General features: G+C 30.6%; 1 protein-coding gene across 2 annotated transcripts in view; it reads left to right on the top strand.

Annotated features, from left to right (window-relative positions):
- LOC119085749 (homeotic protein antennapedia-like) overlaps positions 1-13,625 on the top strand; it is a 129,182-nt gene extending 115,557 nt beyond the window's left edge. For both annotated transcript variants that reach the window (XM_037196231.1, XM_037196232.1), the window contains exon 6: positions 13,300-13,625. In XM_037196231.1, coding sequence (XP_037052126.1) covers positions 13,300-13,550 — 251 coding nt within the window. In that variant the 3' untranslated portion in view covers positions 13,551-13,625. The remainder of the gene's footprint in view (positions 1-13,299) is intronic.
- Positions 13,626-22,769: the final 9,144 nt, after the last annotated feature.

Genomic DNA, 22,769 nt, shown 5'->3' on the forward strand with positions numbered 1-22,769 from the left:
ACCCAATGGAAGGTTGGCAAAAAACGTTGGGTTTCTAAAATAATGTCGTAAATTGTTGGTTTCATTTGAGAGGTACTTCGTACGGGCTTTCGTAATTGCGCTATGCGCAATTTTAAAAATGAACACTTTCAGTAAATTTGACCGTGCCCAACTTGACTTGCATTTTGGTAACAGACGCATTAGAGGGTTGTAGACGTATTAGGGTTCCGGGCGTATTACGGCTACGGACGTATTATGGTTACGGACGAAATAGGATTACGGGTCGTACGGGGCTAAGTCGCAGCAAACGCTCCGACTGTTCTGATGCCTTGTTTTAGATTACCAATGCGTTGCTTTTTTTAAGAGGCAACTAATGGTAAATTTTGTTTGTTCCTTGCGTTACAGTTTATCTGAAATTTCATTAAATTTGTTGGTCAACCCCTTAAATACACTTATCTCCTTAATAGATCGAATTAAGAATCACAGTGAAAATTTCTCGTTCTGATGTTACAAATGCGTTACTTTCATGTGGAACTGTCTCGCTAGAGCAACAAGTTTCTAAAATAGTAGTAATAATGTCACCAAAGGCTTGGGACTAGATCATCACTATGTTGGACCCTTTGATAAGTACTTATACCTATGCTCTGACATAACAGACATAATTATATTTGTATTTTAATCGTCACAGTTAAGATGTTTTCTGCGTATCTGTTGTATAAATGTCAAGCAATGTCGAATTTAAGTGTTTATAAAGATCAGTGTATCATCCCAACTACAAAGTTTTCCGCTCTGTTTCAAACAGCACTTTGTGTTGACGCATCAATGGAAACGTCACTTCAAAGATTGGTAATGTCAGAGCTGCTACTGCCAGTAAATCGATAAAAATGGCAGAACCAGTTCAACATATCGCATCTTTATTTTCATTTCGAATACAGAATCCTGAACAATAAAAATATGAGTCAGTTCTACATGTAATTCCCTCAGGTTCCGTACACATTTCCACCATGAAAATAAAACTCGTGTAGAATTCTGCCATTGAAATAAGTACACAGGGAAAAAAACCAACAAAGTTGGATATCTAATTGCATATCGACTGGCATATCTAAAAAACTTAGGTTCAATGTTAAAATTATATATATATCTCCTCTCTGAATAAACACACCCCATACCAAAAATAGCCAACAGGATACTGACTCAAAAACCCATGTCAAAATACTTGACAGCTGACTGGAACATATTATATACATGCACACAAGGCATAAAAAATTTAAATTAATATTTTTATTTCATGTATAAAAAAAGCATGCGCTTATACTCACATTAATTTGTGATATTAGATCTCTCTTTTTTCGAATATAAAAATTCTTGTTTTTTTTTTCCTTCTGATGAGTGGAGCCGATGGATGTGGAAGAAAGTTCTAAGTTTCTAACACAAATATTTTTTTTTTTTTGTTACCTACATCTCGCATGATGATGGTTAAGAAGTACAACAACAAAAAAAATTATGGTTACGAAGAATGACGGTACCAACAAAAAAATCATCAATAAAAAAACATTTTACCTTACCGCACATATTATAAAAATAATATTTCGTATTTATATGATGGCGGATAAAAACAGACGAAACCAAATTGTTAGTTTTTTTTCGTTGTTATGGTATACAAAAATTAAATAATAATAATTTTAATTTTTATTACTGGTTACAGTTATAAGATTCCGACATGACTTATCTTCTGAAATAAGATTAAAGTGGATGAAACGACGGACCGTGTGTGTATATACACATCTGTATAGCAATATATATACGCGTTCTAATATATTTATAAATGCACAATATATATATAATGTGCTGTTTGTAATAAGACTATAAATAAATCATTAATATGAACAGGGAACAACGAAACAAAAAAAAATCCAATATAAATAATGTTACCTCCATTTTGTATAAAATAAAGCGAACTTTGATATGATTTTAATTATAGTTTTGTGTTTATACAAAATGTATTACACCTTGTATATTAATACCTCAGATATATAACTTATCATGGGCTGTAAGTACGTTGAGAATTAAATAAGTAATAATTTGTTTTTATATTACTTTTAACCATCAGCATAAGTGCTCTGGTATATAATACCATCACCAGAGTCCGAGTGGTTCGGGTTGAATAAACTTGTGGTTACCATTAGCCATATTAATTTCGTTTTGATAAAACCATATTTAATAGCGCGCATAATGAGCGAAAAATACATATTTTTTTTTAAATATTTAATAACATCACTGGTTTTTTTGTTGGTTTACGTAGAAAAATACGGTTTTGTTGAACATAAATTTCATTTCATTTCAATTAAAAAAAAACCAAGAAATATTTTTTTTTAAATCAAATTTGAATTGCATCCAATTGTCGATGGAAATGGAATGTTGTTGCGTTTGATTAATTATTTTTTTCTGATTTTTTTTTCGAAATTCATTTTTTTTAATTAAACTAATTTTCGTTGCCATTTCAATCACAATTTAACGATCTAGCAATTTAAATCATTTCATATCCATTTTTATTACCAACTTTTCATTTTATGCGGAATTCCATAAAAATTGCCACTTTACGTGTGCACGTTTAAATGCGCAATGGCTTCACTCAGGCAAATTAGAAAAATTAAAAGCAGACTCTCAGTTTTCTGTTTACGTGTCCCCTTTGTTCGTTTCCTGTCGCTGCATCGCCAGATATCTTTGTACTATCTTTCTCATCGCTTTAATTGAACTCGGATGCATTGTGTGATCCAAAACACATTTACAAAATTGGAAACGTAATCTCTCGGATTGTTTTTAAGGATTGCAAATATTTTTCTTTTTTACTCTTTGGTAGAACATACTGTGAAATGATATCAAAGTCGATGGGACTGATTAATTCATTTGACTTGATAAGCTTTTTGAGTCAGGAAAAATGTCAAAAATATCAATCACATGCCCGCTCTGTTGCCGCCAAAGTCTTTTGCGGGCTTCGCTGTTTGTGGCCTCATGCTGGCTACCTCCCCAGGACTACTAAGCTGCTGCTGGTGAGGTCGCTCTTGATGCCGCATTTTGACTACTGTTGTCAAGTAATGGGCAGACTTCAAGCTTCGGCGAGAGATATTCTGTCAAAGGCATTTAAAGCATGCGTGCGGTTCGTCTGTGGTTTGAGTCGATATGAATCAACTTCAAATGATATTGACTGCATACTTGGTTGCGATCTGTTCTCTCACTATGATTATTTGACATGTGTGCTCATACATAAAACTATTCTTACGAAACAGCCTCGCTACCTGTCTGATTCGCTAACTCTTACGCGTAATGAAAGGACGTTCAACCTGCTGCTGCCAAGAGTCGGCTCTGACGTTCAGTTGCGATCGTTTTTTGTCAGCGGAGTCTCAACCTATAACTCATTGCCTCCGAGTATAAAGAGGATTTTTTCGATAACTGGCTTCAAAGATGCGTGTAGAGATTACTTTAGTGCTTAAAAGTTCCTCTGACTCATCTTATCGTCTTTCACCAAAATCAACATCAGTGGTCACTGCGTGCCATCACTGAGGAACTCGTTATGTTGGTATTGCTCCTGTGTGCAAAATCGATGATAATGCTACACTCGGTTACTGTGTGGCTTTTTTGCTTAATTTTAACTTTTACTTGATTTTATCTTTTTGACGTAGCACAACTGCCTGCCAAATGGATCCGTGATCCTAAATTCTTAGTTTTTCTTTTCTTTTCTTTTATCATTTTTTCTTTTATACCGTTTATAAATTTTCAATGTTCTAGCGTTGCTTTGCTCGGGTTTATATGTAATTTAAAAGGCCTCAAGGCCTTATGCGTATAACGACAATAAATGAACTAACTAACTAACTAACTACTTGATACTTTAGACTCCTCCGATGCTTGAGAGATATTTTACTGAGAACAGCTAACAGTGATACAGGTAAAATGGTCGAATACAGCAGCTGTTGTAGTCGTCCTTCCCATTTGCAGCTACCCTATGTGGTTCAGATTAAAACAGCTTTTGTAAAAAAAATCTTTTATGTTCGCTAACGAGCATGTCCTTGGTCTCTTCAAGTTTCCACAAACATCGTCAAAATGGAAATAACTTTACTTCATTATAAATCCATCAACAAACTATCTGACTGAAAATTATGCTCAATTTATGTGTGTTACAACAATTTCGCATTATAAAGGACTTTTTTTTAGCGAATGAGAGGCTTCCAGCACGACCCGAAGGCGAGTTCTGGAATCTTATTCGTTAATAATGTTCTTTAGCATAAGTTAGGAACAACGTTTTGTTTATAGTGGGCAGGAAATGAGCGTCGAAGTCGCGATATTTCAGCACTAGATAAACAAAGCTTTTTAATTGGAACAAACGATAATTCAAAAGCTTAAGCATATTATGCAAGAAGAATAGCAAGAGTCCATTGTCTTTCGTAAAACAATGAATAATTTTAGAACAACGATTTGAGATGGATATCCGTTTTATGTTTTTCTATTTCTATTTCTATTTGTGCCAGATTTTGTATTAACATTCGAAATGTCAGTCAATGTTATCATAAAACTTCCAGAATATTTCTTATAATTTTAAGACCGAAAAGTTAGACAGTAAATCCATCCACTTTGATTTTAACAGTGGTTGATATATTCGTTGCTATTCCGTAGTTACTAGTGCAGAAACACAAGATTATCCTTACTCCTTAATTCTATATTCAATTTCGGGTTGAAAACTGAATTCAAGTTTAAATTAATGACTTAATTGGAACGCTTTTCCGTCGCAAAGTTATCAACATATAAATAAAACTTTATAATCATTCCGATGCTTTCACAGTGAAAAACGAATAAAACTTAAAAAAGGTGTCAGTCATAATATATTCCTCTCCATTTATCATGCAGTGTTTAAATTTTAATAAAAATCAGTCATTATCATTAATTGAGGTAGTTGCAATTAATAAGAGTGACATACTATACATTTTCGAAATGAAGCACATTTTCATTGCATCTATTGAAATTTATTGCAAATCAGATTGATACAAAATCTTCTACTTCATCAGTTTTAACGAACATTTTGATATATAAGATCAATTCAGCCAGAACTCACCTTATTTTTATCATTGATCGTATTTATCATCGCCGGTAACAGATCTTTTACCCCCAAAAGGCATAGCCTCGAATTCCCTCTGGCCAGTCGTGACTTTTTTCTAAAATGAAAAGACAATAGGCTTGTTCAGGTCTGATTCGTAACGTCTAATTCCATGATATTTTGTTGGAAAATAAAAAAAGACAAACCAATGAAGTTGACTTCTTTTAGTTTTTTACGACTAGTTATTATTACCCGTTAGGGCTAGCATACCACGATGTAATCATTCTGTTGATTATTATGTTTAAAATATTGCTTAAATATTTCGAAAATTTCCGTCTATTGCCGAAGTTTTAAGCTTTTTTTTATTTTACTTACATTCAAACCACTTTGTGAAATGAATGATTTTCGTAAATTCTTAGAGACCATCACACTAAGTGCATGAAGTATTACGATTTTCTTTTGTTTCTCCCATCTACACTCATTCATACAAAGTAAGTGCGATATGCGATCACCGAACTGCCGTTTCGTTGCTGGTTTTTCGGGAATGAAAAGCAATGAAAAACCGTTTCGCGGTAATGTTTAATTAGAGGCTAAGATTGATCTCCGAAGATGTCATCTTGACATAGAACATTATTTTGAAATTCGTTTCGAAAATGAATACGTATACACACATAATAATAAACAAATGCATGCATAATAATGTGTATAATAATACCTATAAATACAAGCACCGAAAAATCCGTAAGGGGAAAAAAAGCGTTTTATATTGATGTTTTTCGTATGATTATGGCGGTGATTAATCTTAACGAAATGAGTCAACGATACATACATTTAAAATATAGCTATATTTGACACAAAATGAATTTAAACAACGAAAAAAAAAAATTTACTAAAATAAAATACAAGATTTAAACTGACGGGCGCCATGGAATCCAAAAATAAAGTTTCGATAGTTTTTCATTCACAAAAATTTTTCTATACACCCGAGATACCTGTTAGATCACTCGAAGATAATTTAACTTTTGTGCAACGAGTTGTACATATCATATAAAATATTTTTAACATTCAGAGGTTGTTTTTTTAGTACATTCTCTCCCATCCATGGCACACATATGTTCATATATACATATATAAATATCACAATTATATACTACATTTGTATACGGATAATCTTAAATTAAAATATGTGTAGATAGATTAATTAATGCTACAATATACATATAGATTAAAGTATTTACTTATGTGTAGTTTTTGACAAAAACAAATAATACTCTTCCCTTTGAAGTATTAAAATAACTTTGAGAAATGAAATTTCGTTTGAAACTCTCAAACTTCGGTTTGATTAATATGCACACGTAATATAGAAGAGAAGCAAAAAAAAATCATTTTGAATTCTTAATTCCCCATGTCTATATAGAGGTAGATATACGTGTACACACTCGGTATTATGATAATTAATAGAAAAGTAGTGTCACGGTATAAAATCGCAGAATTTGGAATAAATAAACTATCAAATGATCAATCGCATATGAGAGGTTAAAATTCTTATAAATTTATTCCACTCTATAAGTTTTAATTAAGATATTGTTTGAGTTAAGTTTATAGATGATGGTTTTTGACTTTATTTTGCTTCGTTTTTTCTTCTTCTTAATAATACCATGCAAATCGGCTACTAAGCGGTAAATTAGTTTATGCATAGAATTATAAAATATGATAAGCCGACTCTCTAGTAGTCAACATCATACGGTGCGCAGTTATTTTTCCATGTCTTGTTCATTATAAATTTTTGGTCGGTTTTGTCGTTTGAGACACCTCTAAAATTATCATTTCTACGATTTATACTAATGAACGACATATTCAAGTGGAAACAGACAGTGGAGGAAGGTGTTGGTGAAGTCATAGAATGAATACAATTTGTTAGATTTGTTAGTAAATAAATTTCGTAACATTAATTTATTGCAGACGACTATTTTGAATTATGATTTTCTTTGATGGAGATCGTCGAGAGAGTGTATGAAATAAAGATGAACATTTCTTCGTCCATAAGCAAGTAGAACCTAATTATCCCAACCAGAATGCTACAAACAATGATGTGTTGATACGAATGCTTTGAGGACAGGGTGAGGGTACGTCTTTTTTAACTATCGAACTAGTTTTGCAATAATTTCACGTCGCAAAATCTTGCAAAAAATTCAAAATGAAAATTATCGTTAAATCGCTTCCATTATTCTCTTTTTTTAATGAATTTATGACTGGAACAGCGAGTAACAATCAATGAGCTTTAGCCATTATGAGCCATTATTCTCTTATAAGGAAGCTTATTCTGGTGCATGAATTAATTTTGCTGCGAGCTAATCAGAACACAATAGTCACAATCAAAGCTATTTACGAATTAAGGTCACTCGTCAGATCGAATGCACCTTCCTGATTTTACTATGTCGTGTTTGTTGTGATACTCATGTGTGATGCTAGATTTCATCAGTTAAGGCCGATCATTTCTGGTCGTTTTATTATATGGATTCACTAAACCCTTCATCCTTCACACACGGCTATTCATCTGTTGTCAATAACGACGCCAAATATAATGACAAGCTCTGTGTAAATATGGTCCTTCATATAGTAAAACTGAAGTACAAGATTTGAAATCAACAGATCAAAAAAACTTTGATCGTGGAAGTAATAGATCCGATAATAATACTGATCATATGCTTGCCGTACCAGGCGTTAATGCCACCTTCATTGAACTTTATCTTATCTACTAGTGACCCAATTGAAAAGAATAAAAAATCTAAGAAAAGCTTAATAGATTTCGAGGTATTTTGGTTTGAAATTTAGTTAGTCACAGAGGGGCTATGGGATTGCTTCACCTCTTCTTGCACAATAAATTGAATTGACGATCAATTAAGCCGAACATTATAAAATTAATCAATGCTTCAAAAAGGCTATGCGTATCGGGGTCATTTAATTCTGTTACACAATCTAAGTGGACAAATACTGAATTCTCACCTAGAGATGCCTGCAGGTAGTCTTTCAAATTTAAAATAAAGCCAGTTACCAGCTGTGATTGTGATTCAATTTTTATAGGTTTTTCAGGCGATTATTTTACCGTTTGTACAGGCACTCTTAGGTTATATCAAGTATTAGCCCTTTCTTTGAAAGACAACGTTTGTTTTGAAACTGATATGCTTGTAAATATTGTCCAGACTTTCATCAAACACACTTATACATTCTGAATAAATTGAACTCAATTATAATGACTGCATCTATGAATTACATTCCGTTTAAAAAAATCGAAGATGGTGTTGTCTTACACGCAGAAGCGTTAACTTGTATACAAACAAATATTTGGTGCTTTATATTCCACAAGTACAGCTATTTATGTTCAAAATTTGTGTGTTGTCTATGGGGCTTAGCATAGAAATCACTTGAATTTATTGAATAATTGTGATGATAGATTGATAGACGGCCAGACAGTGTTTCTTGCTCCTTAAGCATTATAATAAATAAGACAAAAACGAATGAAAAAAAATGCAGAAAATAGTATGGTATCTACATATCTATAAAAAGCTCATCTATTAAAACCTGATGAGACACACTTATCCGAATTTTGATGGATATTTCTTCATATATCCCTTTTTGTGGTATATATGAAAATAGATTTATACGTGTGCGCGAGTGTGAGTTGAGTAGTAAGATGGTCGTCTATTCTTCTTTTTGTTAGCATCGATAATGGTTTTATAATGACGTAAACAAACGTTATATATCCATATAAAACATTAAGCTTCGAAAATGTATTATAGCAAGGAAAAAGAGAAGCCCCCAAAATGACGAATCCAAAGTTTTTCTTCGAAACACATCATTTTCCGCTATACACTGTACACACACGCGTGTATATATTATATATGTAGCCACAAGCTACAACATGGAACACAAACTATAAAATATTATAAATATAATATGACAAAGTGCAAAAGTTTCTTTTTTTCGGGTAAAAAAGAAACTTTTTCTCTTAAACTATAATAACATTGGATTTTTCCTGAAAACATCTTCTTTATATGAAGATTGCTTTTAAATCGATTGAAGTATAAAAGTTTTAACATATTCATAAAGAAAATTTTGTGAAACAAGTGAGACTTTGATATATTAGAGATACGCCCCTTCTATTTAAAGCTTTTAAAGTTGAAGTATACGATGCGATACATGCTACATTGGATATTAAAATGTATGTGGAAACAATACAAAGGGATGAGATCAAATTAGTTTTCTTCCATACTACTGCACTCGATGTTAATATAAAAATACTTGCGGAACGTTTTAGAAGTGTTAGTATAGCACAGAAAGCATTTTGTGTACACATTGTATAACGTTAAATTATTCAAATGAATAATCGGATATGTAATTCTATCTGCAAATAATTTCAAAGATTGTTATTCGGTGGGGGAATTAAACTTTACGAATGACATCTTATAATTTAATTACATTTTCCAGTCCCTTACTATGCAATCTCACTCTCTCTCCCGTTGATAGGGCGATTTTTTTTATCATACCATACACAATCCGGATATGTTGTTTTGTTATGGAACCTGACAATTACAAATCTCTTTTTTATCGATTTCTGTTATTGCCGTACTATAGTCAATGCTATGGCAAAAGTTATGAATTTCTTTGATACTGTTTCGTAGTGGGGTCATACTAGTTGGTTGACCGTTTTGTTGCGATAATTTTTGCATGAATGATCGGGCGATCGTTGTAGCTACTCTATTTTTCAACATTGTTCCTAGAAACGAGAAAAAAGCTTTTCTCATCAAAATTTGAGTCTGGATATCCTTTGTCGTAATTATATGTTTATAAAATAAGTACATAAGTCATCTGACAGTTTTCACTCTTTCTATTTCGGCATGTAAGTGAGCTCTGCTTTAATAGAAGTTAGGGCTCAGCTCGGGGATCAAGTGAAGCAATTTTTATTGCTTTTAGAATCTGGCTACAATCTACTGCTATTCTCATTACATTCAAAATCAGAAGAGACATTCTTCTTGGTTCAATTTTTAAGGTCTTGGTGTAAAGTCATAGTTGATCGCGTGACAAAAATCAATGAATCCGCAATGGTTATGGAGCAGAAAATGTACATGTAGTTTGATTTTTAGAGTTTATAATGTCACAGCTCTAATTTTTATGACTTTACATTTCCGTTCACGCCTAAACGAGAAAAGACCATCAAGACTATTGGTACAGCAAACGAATTTTTTGATCCATTTTTTCTCGATTTGTTTCCATTATGAGAAGTGATGAAGCCTTCACTATTCCTTTCTTATCATTACTACCAACATTTCGACAAGACATCATATGCAGGGCCCGTTGTTTTACGGTATTTTTAATGGATTCGTACGAAATCTTTCACTTCATAAGTTCAAGTATTTTGGTGTATAAGTTTAGGTTTATGACTAGCAGATCAGTTAACTCCTTCAGTGTTCATTATATAAACAAATTGAATCTTTTACTTCATTACTTCACGTATTTTGATATAAAAGTCGACATTAGCCATGGCTAATCGCTTATTTTTGTCGATGGTTGTCGACAACAGATAACAGATAGGATTCGGTTGTTGGCTTATTCATTTCTTTGTAGAACAGTGGACTTTATATATTTTTACGATTTCAAAAGACCAAGGGGGTAGTCGGAGCGCAAACACAATTCCAATTTTATGATTTATTATACACACACGAGGTTAACAATAATTTCACTCTCGCTTAATTGCTTTACTTGGAAAAGCCCATTCGTGTATGGGAAATCAGTTTTGATATCATTATTTATTTAAAAAGCCATAATCATTAACAATACCACTTTTATATCAGTTTTTTTCGTGGCTTAATATCCACGATCATGTTTTTAGATATTATTCTTTTGCTTACACAAGCAAAGTGTGTATACCTTAAAACAATAATAATAATAATAAAAAAAACAAGAACACAACATACATGCTAATATTTATCATGAGCAACCATTAGAATAATTGCTATCAAATAAATAAACGGAACAAACTAATAACCACTCCCAATGTATGAGAAGAAATAAGCTCATTCTGATTCTAATGGTAATGGACATTTAATTGTTCGGTATTTTGTATATATTATTACTCCATGAACGATACGACGAATTATATATATACCTCTATATATTTGTATGATGGATATTATGAATTGTATTGTACAACTGCTGTGTATATGTATATGTACAAGTATATGGATATACATCTACGTGTGTATTAATCCGAAAAGGCCACCTTATTCTTGAACTCTTCCATCATTTTTATAATAATTACCAACGTTGGTTTGAAAAATAACATAATAGAAATGAATTATATAAATATTTCAGAAGAATGTAATTAATCATTTTATTTCGTAGGAACATGGGGCTATTTTTGTTGTTGTACACTTTTATACAATAATTTTTTGAAAGTATAAATTTATTCATACAATATAACGATGAATTTATGTTATATTTCGGTGTAACTATATAATTCATTCATTACACTTTGTTGTTGTTGTTGGTCTTTTTTTATTATTATTTGTATACACGTTCAAATTTTTATAAAGTTATCAAAAAAAAGTTAAATAAATTATTTCAAGCTGAGTTACCGATTATGTTATAAATTATTTAGTTGTTATAAAAATGATGTCCGAAAAGGTTTTTTTTTTGGTGTTTGTCTTCTTTGCATTAGTACATTATTTTACGGATATAAATTCAATGGGTTGTGCTCATGTATATATTGAAAATTCACGCATATTTCTGGTAACATGCAACTGGGATACAAGGGGAATATCCGTTGCCTATACAAATTTATTGTCAGTACACAACTGGTACGACAAACAATGAATGCGACAAAGTTACTAACAACAACAACAACAACAACAAAAACCAGTCTGTTTTCCCGATTGAGTTATAAAGGGAACACAGAAAACGAATAAAAAATAATAATATTGTAAGTGGATCCTTATCGCATCACGAATCCAACAACGAATCGAAAGACGGAAAATTATCAAAATTGTTAAAGATTATTATATTATCGATTGGCTGTAATTATTCAGTGTACATTCTATGAGTTTTCGAATAGTTTTGCAAGATGTCGCAACGATGACCTTTTTATTTCTATCGTATAGACACACCATTACTTTATATCACACTACAGCAATTGAACAATCAGATCTAGCAATTTCAATCCGACTCATTCTATTTATGATACAGAGCCATATAGACGTTACTATATTTTACATGCTTATGCATGTAAAGTGCACTTTGCATCGCTGTTTGCGACAGAGAAAATGCACTTACCGTCCTCAAACATGTGAAATGTGTTACGTCACTGCTTGTAAATGCTTGTTTAGGAACGTGTGATTACTCCACTCGCCTTCGGCTTGCCTAAACAAATATTTACAAACAGTGACGTAACATACTATTACACCCGTATACGCGTCGTCGTCGTAATGTTGAAGTATTGTATACGATGAAATTCATCGGATGAATAGATAGAATACTTTGGCACTGCTTACAAAGCAATTCGACGGAAGTTATCATTACTCAATGAATTTTGCAGTTTCTATAGCGCAATATATTTTCATAATTTCGAATCTGAAAGAAGACTGGACCTCAAATAATTCTTTGCTCTGAGAAATTCCGAAATGACACCGAAGTGGCTGAGTTTGATTAACTTTTTACGCATTGTCATCTGTTATTGATAATGACGACAAAAATAAACTGCAATCTCTGTCTTATGCGGCCTGTATTATATTTATATAAAATGCATTTATAAACAATTGAAGTAAAAGATTTACTTTATCAATTGATTGAAAATACCTTGAACAAAATAAGTTCTAGATCCGATGATAATACTGCTGATGTGATTGCTAAACAACTTTCTTCATAATTGATGACAAGGACTGCATTGATCCCGAGTAGAAAAATTGTTAGCTATGTTTACTATGTTGAATCACTCTTGCTTGCATTATACGTACACTAACATATAATTGGACTAGATACGAAATTAAACAATTAATGATGAAACAAACAATATATAGACTCTGAGATTGTATCAGTGAGAACTGTACAACTAAAGTAACAACATCACCGCTCCCATAAATATCTCTTACATTAAATTAACTTTTAACCAAAATTAACCGAATCAATCTTGATCAACCGAATTAATAAAATATTATTTTTCTTTCTTTCTTTTGTTTTAGAACGGAAACGTGGCCGACAAACCTATACCAGGTATCAGACCCTCGAATTAGAGAAAGAATTTCACTTCAATCGCTACTTAACAAGACGACGAAGAATTGAAATCGCACATGCATTGTGTCTCACAGAAAGACAAATAAAAATTTGGTTCCAGAATCGACGAATGAAATGGAAAAAGGAAAATAAAACAAAAGGAGAACCGGGTTCCGGTGATAATGCCGATGAAATTACACCGCCCTCAAGTCCACAATAAATTTAAAAGAAAAAAAAATATCTCAAAGAAACTAAAAAAAAGAAAAAAGATAAAAAGAAAATAATAAAAAAAAACATTAGTATTAAACATACCAATGTAGAAACTAAACATCACATAATAAGGTAGTTGTACACTTGAATGGATGTTTTCTATTATTTAAGTTTAGTTATTATTGCGTAACAAATTAAATAAAATGTCAAATATAATTTTGGTTTGACTGCTGACTACATGGAGTCAATATTGGGTCTGTGCGTCAATAGTCTGAAGGTGGTGCAAAATAATGAACCTGACGCAAAAGCGATTTTAAGTGACGAAAGTTCAGTACGTTGCCAACAAACGTTTGAATTGGACGGCGGCTCATGGCACAAGAGTGGACTGTATGTCTATACATGGGAGGGGATGAGCTTGCTCAGCATGATGTTTCGGTCATTAAAACGTCACATTCTAAGTGTTAAAAATGAATCTTTTTTATCGGTAACGCTATCCTCGACGGTAGATAACAATTGAACAATATAGTGCCACGAAGTCTGAACGTCTTAATGGCTAATCTATCACCTATAACCTCGTTAATTTCTCATTAATTTGATATTGAATTTACATGCAACTGAAGTTGAAAAGTGGTAACACAGCTCATTGGATTGGATTAGATTACGCGTCTGAACTTGTTGCATGAGAAAAAGTTCTCTCAATTTACATACATTTTTGACGTATTGGTTTAATGCATCAACCATATGACAGTGGTCTCGAAAAGTCGCCGAACGTACAAATAATATACAAATAGACATGTAGCTTCTATTGTCCTTTTGCTTGTTCTATTTTTCGTGTGTTCGCTGACTTTTTGATACCACTGTATTTATACCATCGAGATGCGTATTCTACTCCAGCCACGAGCCGTCACCTAATATTTCTTTAAGGTTAAACTATTAAATTTTTCGATCATGTTGCAGATTACATGTTATAAGAACTCGGTAAATCCAATCTATTACTTCGATAGGTTTAATTACCTAATGTTGTTTGCGAATTAACGGTAAATCGAAACTTCAAAAAATGCAAAATAAATATTTAGTAGCACAATATATTCATGCTATGGGCCGTCTTCCGTCCCAAAAAATTTTATTAATGAAATCATTAAACTAATTTCAAAGATTCTCGTAACTTAATAAAGTTAATAATAATGATTGGCTCCACTTGAAAATACCGAACCGTCAATTCTCATTGATCATTTCTGATTGGAAACAGTGATTGATCGGACGAAATTAGACAAATGATTTGTTCGAGAAAGGAAGAATTGGAATCGTTTTTCTGTGTGTTTTATTTTGTTGTTTTGTACCACCTTTAATGAGTTACAGAGCGCACAGACCAAAAATAAAGTAAAAAAAAAAAACATTTAATGGCAATGTTAGTAAAGAAAAAGAGGATCACACGATTTTCAAACTTTGAACATCAAAAAATTAAGATGTTATCACTTCGACAACATCATTAATTATGATTGCACTGTTCACCAGGCTTATACAGAATTGGTATATTTATATGAAATAACAATGATATCAAAATTAAAGGCATGATGAACGGAAAATAAATTTCAGTGAAAACATCGAAAAAAGTAAAGAATTCAAAATAATTTTTCGGTGCTCACATCTTAATTTTTTGACGGTCAAGGCATTACATAAAATTTTGTCAATGTAATCAATTTTAGTTTAAGGTATAGACGCTTTTACATCAACAAAAGTATTTATTTATTTCAATTGTTTTTATATTTTAAATAGTTTATTTTTGCAATTGGGTCATTCCACGTGGTATTCGGAAAATATTAACATGTTTTTGGATATATTGTTGGGTAGTTAAGGGTAATTGTTTCCATTTTATTTTTCCATTCCTTTTTTTTGCCTTTTCTCATTTTTTTTTCCTTTGGTTCTGCTCACTAACAGTCTTCACAATATATTTCCCTGTATTGCTTTAAAACGTTTCATCCTGATGTCGAGACAACACATCTACCATTTTCAAAGTAAATTTATCTTGAAATTATATATTTTTTGCAGAGGAAATACAAGACGTGTAGTATTTTTGTACAAGACGAAGAAGAAGGGAGAAGGCAATGGAACTTATATAAAAATTATTGGCAGAATACAACCAAAAAAAAAGAGAATAATTCTTTACTGCATTTTAAATAGATAGGTGAGAATGCATACAGAAACCTTTTCTTTTTATGATGATAGATGATATGTCGCTGTTAAAGTGACTAAACGAAAGAGAAATTAATAATTATTTGATTAATCGCATTGAATTGTGTGTATAAAATATGTTCATGATGGATTGATTGGCATTTTTTTTACAATGATTTAAGTGCACTGCAATTTCATAGTTATTTTTAACTCAGAACCATTTTTTTCCACATACATCCAAGATTTGTAGACATTTTTCAAAGTCATCACGGAAACTCGTCGTTGGTGAGTGTTTGATATGTTTGAAGGGCGTTTTATTTTCGGTATGCAACAGATTGTTTTGAACAAAGCATTTGTAGCATTTCGGAAACGAAAACCTTTTGGGCTTTTGTTAATGCGGATTTTGTTGTCAAATGATTTTCACTCACCAAAATCGATTTTCATTGACAGAATCAATGGATTCAAAGATTCTAATTTTCACCATCTTTTATACTGAAGTCAACGCCCTTTGACGATCGTCCATACAATTGACCAGAAAACTCGTTTGAAAATCTTAGGATCTTTAATGAAAGTATTTCCATTTCAAAGATTTAGGCACCCAAAACAACTGAAAGCCAATTCGGTGGAGTTTGAAACCATAAATCATACTCCACGACCGTAACGTAAAAGGCATCTTCAAAACTTACTTTGTTCTTTTTAATGAAGACTCCATAACCGACACATACTTGTAGGTGTTGAGGATGACTGATATGGAAATATTTCGCTTTATTTCTCACAAGAATCAAATCTTATAAGAATATAATTGGATAGTGAGGATGACGATGTTGATTAATGTGTAATTATGTGATTAACCTACTCAAAATCTGAACATATAACTCGAATCAATCAATGTTCTTTGTGACAAAGACAAACATTATTGATTGGAAAAGTAAATTGTTAGCGGAAACAATGTCCAATATACTCATAATTCTAGAGTCTGTCGAATAGTTCGATTTATTTTGATTGTATCGAAATGATTTGTTAATGGTGGAAGGTGTTACTGGAGGTGAAACGATTACTATAGGTTATGTAGCAATGAAAATACAACCTTCTTCGAAATTTTGCCTTAAATTTCGTTTGTACAGGTAAGGGCAAGCAAATCTCAGCATAAGTTTGTTTCAGCTGATTTTTAGTAAGTTCACTTATACAAACAAAACTAGTTATGCGTGTTTATACCGATTTAACAGTACACGTATGAGCGTGAAAGTGGTAGAACCAGCTGAGTAAAAGTATGAGTGAACAACCAGCTGAAAATCGGCTTACGGGAAAATTGATTGCCCTTTCCTGTACGAAAGTACAAAAGAAGTTTTGCATTGCTAAGTAAATCTATCATCTAACATAAATTGTAAAATCCATCAAAGCGAAGCTTACCTTTATTTCGTCAATTGCGAAATATGCTTCAACCAATACCTCAATCACCATTTTTCGATTATTTCCGATGTCATCGATTCTGACGAAACAATTGTGTTGTTTGTTTTGTCTCACAAATATACCCGAGCTCATCGTCATCAGCAAAATGACTTTTATCGCTGAAAACTTTCATTTACTAAAGTGGTTTTATACATGCAGACAGAAAGAAGAAACTACAGAACAACATATTCAAAAACTAAAAGTAAATAAAAATTGATCGTTTCAAGATGTCGCATGCAATGACCTTTTTTTTTCCTTCTCTTGGTTATAATATAGTTCAACGAATGTTCACATTTTTGATGATAAATAATTGTGTAAAAAACAACAACAAAAAATGTATGTTAGCCAGAAAAGCGTAAAATAGAAATTATATTTGACACCAAAATACACAACACTATAAAATAACTAAAAAAAAATATTAAAACAAAAAACAAAGATATTAATAAAATAATTAATAAATTAATGAAACCAACTCATGTGACCTCAATATCTAAGTTAAATTAATTAAAAGAAAAATATTTAGACGTAATTTTACCTAATAATATATTATTTTGTCTATAGGTATGTATTTGAAAGAAATAAAAACAGCAAACAACAACAACAAAACAAACAAAATGCACATAAAATTTACTAATTTAAAAACAATGCGACCGTTACAGAATTACGTAAATTCATAACTCAATTAAAGGTGAGCCAGAATATTGAAGAATTTTTTTTTACACATGATACATGTGTAGTTAAGGCCAGTGAATCAGTGCAATTCTATACATATTTATGGAGAGAATCAACGAAAAAAATATACGTAAAAAATAACAACAACAACAAAATATGTAAAGATGTAAGGACTCTGAAGTGAAGTTAAAGAACAATTTAATGAAAACGAAATACGTAAAACAATGAAAATTCATAAAATTGAATATAATAAAGGGAAAGAAAAATGGATTCTGTCTAAAGAACATCGTTTGATGGCAAAATAAATTACGAAAAAAAAACAAAGAAAAGTCAATATTTTGTGATTAAATAAGTACAGTGAAATAGTTATTATAAAAATAGAAGCAAAATCGGATATGAAGTATACATAAAATGGATGCAAAATTAAAAAGGTAAATATTCATAGGATTATTAATTGGATTAATGATTTTGAGATAGATAAACCACGATAAGAAAGAGAATAAAATTATCAGCAAAACTTTTCATTTTTCCCTTTTTTTAATTTTTTGCAATTTATTTTTTAATTTAGACAAAAGAAGAGAAATTTGAAAATATTTTTTTTCTTTAGAAATTAAATTTCTTTGAAAGGAACATTTGATTTTTTGAATGGACTGATTTTCAACGAAACTTTTTTTTTTAATTTTTCCGCAACAGGAAAATAGTAAAATTTAAACGCTTTGGCACTTATCATTTAAACAATATTGCATTTAAAATATCAATTAATTTTACTTCTGTTTTTAATGGAATTCCATCAGATTTTATCAAAAGTTTTATTCAGTTTCGGTGCGAACCCATTTAGATTGGAAAGGTTGAAAGGTTTATTTGAAATTTGAGCTCAGTCCGGTCCCACATTTCGGTCATCTAAATGACGAAAGGAACTATTACTGCCGAACAACTTCACCACTTTTTCCAGAAATGTTCTCGACCTGCGAATACCTTCAACATTTTTCGACAGATTCAGATTCTGCAATGATTTTGTATCTCTTCGACAAATCCATTCCTAATTTGAAAAATTAATTTAGGGCATTGAACAATTTTAAATCTCTGTTTTAAATCAAGCTGTGCACTTTGAAGACGTTAATTCATACACGAACTCTCAACAAAGACATTGTGAGAGATTGAGTTTTTTCGAGTTCAGGTCCAATCTGATATTTGCCATTTTTACTGACAATACCTATATTTGTGCATCTTCCAAATAAAATAGTCCTGGCCTGGAGTTCTTAATTTTCATTACCAAAATTATTAGCTCAGAACATTTAGATATTTTCGTTCAATATAACATTTTAGAAAGGACAGGCCGACAGACGTATCGCAACAAAATAATGAATTCTGCTACTTCATTTGTGTAATATCGTAGTGTTTGATACAAAATCTATGACTTCAATATTTTTAACATAAATTTAGCTATATCAGAGAACACTATCAATTGAACATCTCAGAACACTATCAACGGAACATCTCTTAATGTTATTGTTGATGTCGATAAAAGATGTTTCTTTTAGGGTGACAATAGTTAGTAATTTTTTCATTTTATGATTTTATTTTCGATGATTGTGTTGCACTTTATTCATTTTAACAGATTTTTTAATGATTTTAACTGAATTTTGAATTTTTACTGAAATTTCAATAATTTTTGATTATACTGCTGATTTCATTTCATTTTAGTGGATTTTTATTAATTTTTCATTTTAATTATGACTTTTAAATATCCATTTTGATCGTGCGATACAATTTCTCTTAGCAATTTATTTGAATCTCTAAATCTGATGGAATTACACGAAGAATGTCCTAATACAAAGGCATTTTTTTTTCTATTTCGCATTAGTAAAACAAAAGAAAAAAAAATTAAATAAAAATACTCGAAACCAATGACAAGTAATGCTATTTTACAGTTAACTTTTTTTAATTACCAATCCTGATATACCAAAGCCATAACCTATATTTTGTATTTTTTTGTATGTGTTAACATATATTGTAATTCATTTTAATAGTTGATTGAATAATGTACATAAAAAAATACAAAAAAAAATCATAAAAACAAAAGAAAATAAATTTAAAAAAAAATTACCAGTGATTTATTTAAAGCAGAAAGAAAGAAAAACAAATTGAAGAAATAATATGTCTAATCTATTATTCTTTTGTTATTACATTCAATATATTTATTACATACACAATTTTTAGGCCCACAAAATACGTAACAAAAAATAATTAATGAAACGAGTATACGGTTTTCATACCTAATTATAATTAAAAAATTAAAAATTTACACAAAGAAAATATTTAATGAAAAAAATTACCTTTTTTAAAATATACGTAACGTCGACTTGAATGTTCAATAAAAGAAAAAAAATTTAATTGTAGTAAATGATTAAAAAGAAAAAAATTAAATTCGAAAAATTGAAATTAAACAAAAATAAAAATTAGTTTCAAAAGTGAAAATCAATATTAGTTTTTTGATATTAGTCTTCATCGTTAATGAAATGCTGCTAAAAAACAACAACAACCATACAATAGATACTTAATCATTAAACTGTTCTATTCTGGATTCGAAGTCAAACACTTCAATAAATGAAACATTGAAATTATTTTGTTTTTAATAAATTAACTAATAGCTAAAAGTAGAATAATTTCTTATGTTGTAAAGTTTATTGATCGAGTAAAAAGTGAAAAAAAAAAATTAAAAATGAAAAAACTAAACAATTGGAAAGACATTACACTAATCAGAGATATACGTACGTATTAACACATTTCCCTTTTTCTAAAAATTTATTTATTTATTTATAGTTATATATACGGGCAAAAAGAAAATGTAAATTTGTAATAAATAAACAAGAAAAAAAAATAATAAAAAAATAAAATAAAGTAAAATAAAAGTGCATAAAAAGGATATAATATATATGAGTATATTACATATAAAAAATAAATAAAAAAAAAAACAAATCTTAAATAATCTAATTAGGTTTAATTATAAATAAAACAAAAAAAACTAATATAAAATTGTGATTATTTTGTTATATAAAAATATAAACAATTATTTAAAAAAAAGGGATAAAAAAGAAGAAAGAACAAAAAATTAGTAATGAAACTCAAATACGTAACTTTAGTCCTCCATTGTAAAAAAAAATATGAAGATTTTTGTACATAAAAACAAAATGACACAATGACCATACATTCATAATATAAAATATTTATTTATGTGTTTGCTCTGAAAGAGATTTGTATTTCATAGACTTTGAAAAAACTTTTTTTTTAATTATTATTTTCAAAAAGAAACATTTCAGAACCACTACCACTAGATTTTTTTTCTTAAAAAACGGAATAAGACTCAAAGTTGTTTTTAACAAATAATTTTTAATTAATCGCAACATAATTCTGAATCAATTGTTGTATGTGCGGAAAGGTTATTTATGATTGAATCTATGGATTCGGAAATACCGTTATCAGGCGTTTAGTGGACTTACCTTTTTCGTATTTCATTAGGCTCCTCTTTCTTTTTCTTGAACGTTTTGCTGAGATTTTCCGTTGGCTGATCGTTTTCTGGCCATGTTATTAAATGTGGATGTGTCCAAGGCTTCGACTTTTATTACTTGGTTTAATTTTGAAAATGGATTTTTTTTTAAAGTCGGAGCGAAAATTTTGCACGTCTTGATTCAAGGCTTACTTGAATGAATATGACAATGAGATTAATTTATCTGGCAAATTGTTGGTGTTGAATCTATTTAAATTTTGATAAATCTACCTAAACACATTGTCGTACTGACTGTACAGTACTTAAAAATGATAGAAATGGTGCTTCTTGTGTGAAGTCGTTGAGGTTGGTAAACACACAAGAATAGAGTTCCACCTATTGCCCCATTGTCTATTAAGTTATTTTGCTCAACTTGATTATTTTGCAACATTTTGCAAACTTGCCACGAAACGTATTTTGAAATTATTACATTGGCTGATTCATTTCAATTGGGATGTAATAATTCTAAGATACAGTGAATGACATCTCAAATGTCTCACTGTCATTTTTTTCAGAGAATGTCATTGTAAATTTGCAATGACACAATAAAATTCTCAGAAAAATTTGACAGTGAGACATTTGAGATGTCGTTCACTGTAATTAGTATCAAATATCGATTTTTTCATTATTACTATGTTGTTTACACGGCTGAAATAGTTATTTTCCTAACGCATGCTAAAATGCTTTTTTAGCATAAGTTAGGAACAACGTTTTTCCTAAATGACGTGGGAAATGAGCGACGAAGTCGCGATATTTCAACACTAGTTAGGAAAAGTATTTTAGTGCGTAACTGAGAAATTTGATGGGTAGCAAATCACCTTCCGTACATAAAGTATTATTGTTAAGTTGACCTTAACTGGGGCTTCTGCACATGCAATGCGTTGTCAACTTTGGCTTCGCGTCAGGATCATAATTTTCATATCTTTTGTGCAAAATAGCTATTTGCTCAGTTCAATCCGCCTGAAGTAGTTGCAAAATTTGGAACAATTGAAAGATTTCATAAAATTTGTGTGATTTGTTCTCTAGGAAAACTACTAATGAAAATTACTGTTGTTATCAGCAACCAAATGATTTTGAGTCTTATGGAGGGTATGAACAAATTCATTCCCAGTTTTTAGTTTCACTATAACTAGAAAATTCTGAACAAAAATCTCACTGGTTACGTTGGTATGAATAAGAAAGACGAAAGAAAAAAAAGAAAATTTTTAATTAGAACATGATTTCACAAAATTTAAGTAGTGTCCTTTGGAAAATGATATTGGTATTTTGAATTATTATTTTAAAAAAGTATTTTTTCTGGTAAAATAAATTGTAGAATTCTTTTATCACGAATCAACATATTTTCCAGATTTAATTAATTTAAAGAAAAATTAATGAAACAAAAATTAA

Source organism: Bradysia coprophila, chromosome X (genome assembly GCF_014529535.1).
Source record: "Bradysia coprophila strain Holo2 chromosome X, BU_Bcop_v1, whole genome shotgun sequence".
NCBI classification, from domain to species: domain Eukaryota; kingdom Metazoa; phylum Arthropoda; class Insecta; order Diptera; family Sciaridae; genus Bradysia; species Bradysia coprophila.